Here is a 4872-nt window from a genome sequence, read left to right on the forward strand (position 1 = left end):
ATTTTTAATTGAATTTATTTATTGGTCCATTTATATATTTCTACTTTTTTTCTCGTTATGTCAGTGTCGGTCCTCCATACTGCAGAACTTTGATGAGGTAATTCAATGTCTGAATCAGGTGTGTTGGAGCAGGGAAAAACATAAAACCTGTAGGGCTGCGGCCCTCGAGGACCAGGATTGCCCACCCCTGCTTTAAAGATTACTGTTTGAATTGAGGAAAAAAGGGGCAGATATACGATTTTTGTTCTTCTCTCTGCTTCCTTTCATTTCGTTGTTTGTATTTTTTTTACTGTACATAAATTTTGTTTTTTTTAATGAAATGAATTTATGAATAAATTCTGAACAAATCTGAGAGTGAACCTCTGGAGGCTCAGCTTTACCTTGGAGCTGTCTGTGCTGACCGTGACTCTGAACAGGTACATAGACACAAACATCCCGGCCATCATGCAGATCAGGATGAAGTGCCGAGGGTTCCCGTAGAGTCTCGTACCTTGCTGCACAAAAACAAGGACGTGATGAGATCGTTTTACTGACTTCAGGAAGAGTCTGGTAAAACAGGCCCATTGTGTGTGTGTGTGTGTGTGTGTGTGTGTGTGTGTGTGTGTGTGTGTGTGTGTGTGTGTGTGTGTAAATCCAGCAGTCATTGAACAGGACCTGGGGTAAACTGTACATCTCACCAGCCCATCACAGGGTCACATGAAGTGACCAAATGAAGCCTTTTCAGCTCATCAGCCAACGCCGAACAGCCTATGTTTAGTGTTCGTCTGTTAGCAAAATACCTCCCACTCACTGGAGGACWGATTTTATTGAAATGCTTAGAAAGTAATCACTGAAAGCACCAGCTAAGGGACTTTAGCACACCCCAAAAACTGCTTATAACTCAGTCAGTTTTACAGATATCTWGCTAAAATGTGGTGTGGTAGTAGCTGAGAGTTATTCTGAGCGGATCATTTAAGGCATTGATGATCAACATGGACATAGTAACATAAACAAACCTACATACAATGATACTACTTTCATGGAATAATTATGCTTTAAATATTCCAATAGAAAATTATTTGCCTTTAAATTGATGTCTGGAAATCATCTGGGGACACTCGCTTGATGTTTCGTGACCCACAAAGGTGTCCTGACTCCAACTTTGGGAACCCCTGACTTAATGTATTAAGCTCAAGGCCCGYGGGCCAAATCTGTCATTCGTTCCCATTTTATCCAGTCCTGAAGGTAATACTTTAAAAGTGCAACCGTTTTATGGCTTCTCTATATGAATTGCACTTTTCTCATGTGAGCTGGTCAACTTTTAATCCAAGAAAATTAAGTTTGAAATTTTCCGTCATTTTTGGTTTTGGTGCGGAAAGAGTACCAGAGAAAAAAAAATTTCATCTGTATTCTCTTCTTATTCATCAAATAATTGTATTTTGACTTGATTTGCTGGATTGTGATCAAATGTACCTCTAAGAAATAATAAATGAAAACATTGCTGATAGAGAGTAAGGCATAAGAAATGAATGCTAATGACGAAAATCAGGAATAATTTTCTTTGTTAGGTCATGTACGTTCAAAATGCTACATAAAATAGACTTTGAAAAAGATCATTTGTATTTTTATAAGAATAATTTCTTGTTTAACATATTTTAATAAATAAAAACAGCTCTTGGCTTGGACCAAGTTTTAAAATTTGTCTCCCTTGTGTAACTGAGTTTGACCCTGCTAATTCAAGGTCGTGCAGTTTTGCATGCGAATGAACCTAAAGTTTATTTTCAAGGTTTGATCAAAACTACAATAAGTAATTTCTCAACTTGGGATGATTTCAGTTTGGGATGGCTTCATGAAATGCTTGGACTTGAATCAAACAAACATTTCTTTGACTCTTTAGGAGGATCTGCTGCTTGTGTTACCTGCATCACATTCTCAACACTCTACCTTCACCTTCGTGTTTACTGCTAATCATGTGCTTTAGCTGCTTTCAGGATTGCTGTGTTGGATCATTTTTTTGGTTATTGTTTTTATTTAGTGAAAAAAAACACTGAAAACCCATAAACTTATACAGGTATCAACACTCAGAAATCTGTTAATGACAATAAAATATAAATATAAGTGTAACCTACTTTGGCCACTGCTCTGTCAGAGAGGTAACCAGCTGCCAGACTTCCCAGCAGGCCTCCAACCTCCAGGGCGCTCATATAGGAGCTACCTACAAAGAGGACATGGTGATTGACTGTAGCTCATTTCCTCTACACACACTGGAGGTGTGTGTGTGTGTGTGTGTGTTTACTCTATCCCTCTTCAGTACCCATCAGTGTGGACTGGCCCTTGTCTTGGATGAGGAACAGCTGGCCCCAGTCGGTGCAGGCCGTCTTCACCCCGAACACCACCAGGTAGGACGCAGACAGCAGCCACAGGTAAGGCGACAGCAGGAACTCGGACAGGGTGCTTTCGTCGCTGGAGGCCCCTGAACAGAAACACTTGCAGCGTCTGTGTCTTTGCAACCTGAGATCCTCATGAGTGACATGAAAAAKCAAAGCTTTGTGTATCAAATCTCTCTTTAAAACCCCCACAGCATTACTATAAACATGAGGGACAGAGTCCACTCTGTGACTGACCTTTAGTCCCAGCACATGCTACATGACAACATGCACATCTCTCACAGAGAACACTTCTATGTTATCGGTCTTTAAAGGGGCAATATCATGTAAAATCAACTTTTATGAGTTTTTGATCATGTTATAATGCTATACTCTCATAAAAAAACATGCCCAAAGCCTTGTTTTGACTCATTCATGCATGTTTGAGAAATCCTGCAGCATTTTTAAGCAGCCATGCTGAGGAGCAAAACGACAGGTGGGGACCAGAAACGCCTTTTGGGACCAGAAACGCCCCTGGGGCATGTTTTTAAGCCAAGCTTCCTCATGGCAGAGCGCCCCCACCCCCCTCCCCACACACCCCGCCCATGACTCCTGCAGGCTCTCGGGTGAAAGTGAAAGTGAAACTTAAACTGTCTGCCACACTTCTCACTCAGTGAAGCTCTTTTCAGATTAAAAATACRTTTGAGGAAATATATTTTCAGATGCCAAGTAAACTGCATCATAGCCCCCCACCCCCCACTGAAATGGGCGAGTCAGAAGCGGAAGGTGGTTCTAAAGAGAAAGAGGCCAATTTCAAGGGTTTAGACGAGGAAGTGATAAGAAGTTTATTTTCTATTTAAACATAAAAACAGCATTTTAATAACAGCTAAAAGTGATATAAATACTTTATTATAGTATAGTATTTAAACGTATGCCTGAGAAACACATAATATTGTCCCTTTAAATGATAAATGTTTACCTCCTTTGCTTTTCTTGGCCGCGGCCTCTACGCTGGGCAGCCCCACGTCCTTCGGCTCGTTCTTGATYAGCAGCAGGCAGACGAAGGAGACGGCCACGCAGATCATCCCGGAGACGGACAGGATGGTCCTCCAGCTGTAGCTCTGAGACAGAACCGTGGCAATGATGGGGCCCAGGCTGCCGGCCAGGTTCATGCTGCAGGAGAGAACGGACCACCACGTCCCGAACTGAGAGGGCTCAAACCACTGAGGAGACAACCATCACAGAGCTGATGGAGCAGATACTTGCAGACGTTTGAGACAAACTGTAAAAGTGCCTCAGTATAATTTTAGACTTTGTTCTTTTTTTCCCACTAGGTTTATTTTAGTTATAAGCTTTTTTTTATTATTAATACAAAACACTATTATACAAGAATAAACACAGCTTACCTACAGATAAATACTTATTACTTTGATTAGGATAAAAAATAAATAAAAACACATTTATGAAACAATAAGAGGAGTCATCTTATTTAAAGAATGATCTATTTTATCTCTACCATAAAGACTTCTACCCATTTCATTCATAACAAAGACAGGATTGTGTCTATATTAAAACAACTCCAATTTCAATCAATTCTACAGTGATTGTGTTGTTCCTCTCCGTAAAAGTGCTTTTAGTCAAAGTGCCTTTTCATTTACAGCTGCACAGGAGTGGAACTCTGTCCCTCAGTCAATCAGAGTTCTTCTCACCACGTATAATCTATTTAAAAAAACAGCTAAAGGCTTGGATTATAACACAACAGATCTGTCAACATTTTGTATAACTGCCTTCGCCTGATTCCACTATGTGACCACTTGTGTTTTAGCCATCTTGATGAAGGTTTAAATTAGTTTTAATTATTATTATACTTTGTATAAAATTTGTGTGTAATTTCTTAATTTTTTTATGATTAATTGTATTTTATTATATTATTGACAAATTGTATGTAGCTGAGTAATTTTAAYCTCGTTTTGTATAACCTTTGTTGTTTTTATCAAGTCCAGGGACAACAGATGAAAAATAGCCTTTGGCTAACTCTGGCACGTTTACAGAAATGTCAATCAATGTGCATTGTCCCTTCTAAATAAATCAATAAAATTTATGCAAATGTCATTATTTAAAACTTTAAATTGCAATAAGTTTTGCATTACACAGCTTTCTTGGCATTTTTTTTTAATTTCAGCCAAACGTGCCCCAGAAGTGCCACAGTTAGCTGCTGCTGCTAGCTGCTGACGCAACATAACCATGGACTTTATATAAATAACCATGTAATGCAAAACTGATGAAGATGAGCAGTTTAAAAGTGGTGTTTGCATGAGATGCTATGAAATTCTGGAGAGGGGAGGTTTTTTTTTGTTTGTCGTTTTGGGACGGCAGCAATCCAAGTTAGGTAGTTTCTCACTGCTCCACGACGATTGGAGAATAAGTAGTGAACAGCATTTGAGAGGGAGATTCTAAAATAGTATCTGCTGAGGTGGGTACAAAGCAGGCATATGTGGGTACAGCGCGGTTTGAGGTGGGTACAAAG

At 39.6% G+C, this 4872-nt stretch overlaps 1 protein-coding gene across 1 annotated transcript in view; it reads right to left on the reverse strand.

Moving 5' to 3' along the window:
* slc37a4a (solute carrier family 37 member 4a) overlaps nt 1-4872 on the reverse strand; it is a 9444-nt gene that overhangs the window by 1518 nt on the left and 3054 nt on the right. Inside the window, exons 3-6 of the mRNA XM_014015041.1 lie at nt 3325-3568; nt 2294-2452; nt 2109-2194; nt 381-494 (exon numbers count right to left, since the gene is read on the reverse strand). Of these exons, the coding sequence (XP_013870495.1) occupies nt 381-494; nt 2109-2194; nt 2294-2452; nt 3325-3568 (603 nt within the window). The remainder of the gene's footprint in view (nt 1-380; nt 495-2108; nt 2195-2293; nt 2453-3324; nt 3569-4872) is intronic.

This window comes from Austrofundulus limnaeus, unplaced genomic scaffold, assembly GCF_001266775.1.
Source record: "Austrofundulus limnaeus strain Quisiro unplaced genomic scaffold, Austrofundulus_limnaeus-1.0 Scaffold122, whole genome shotgun sequence".
Lineage (NCBI taxonomy): Eukaryota > Metazoa > Chordata > Actinopteri > Cyprinodontiformes > Rivulidae > Austrofundulus > Austrofundulus limnaeus.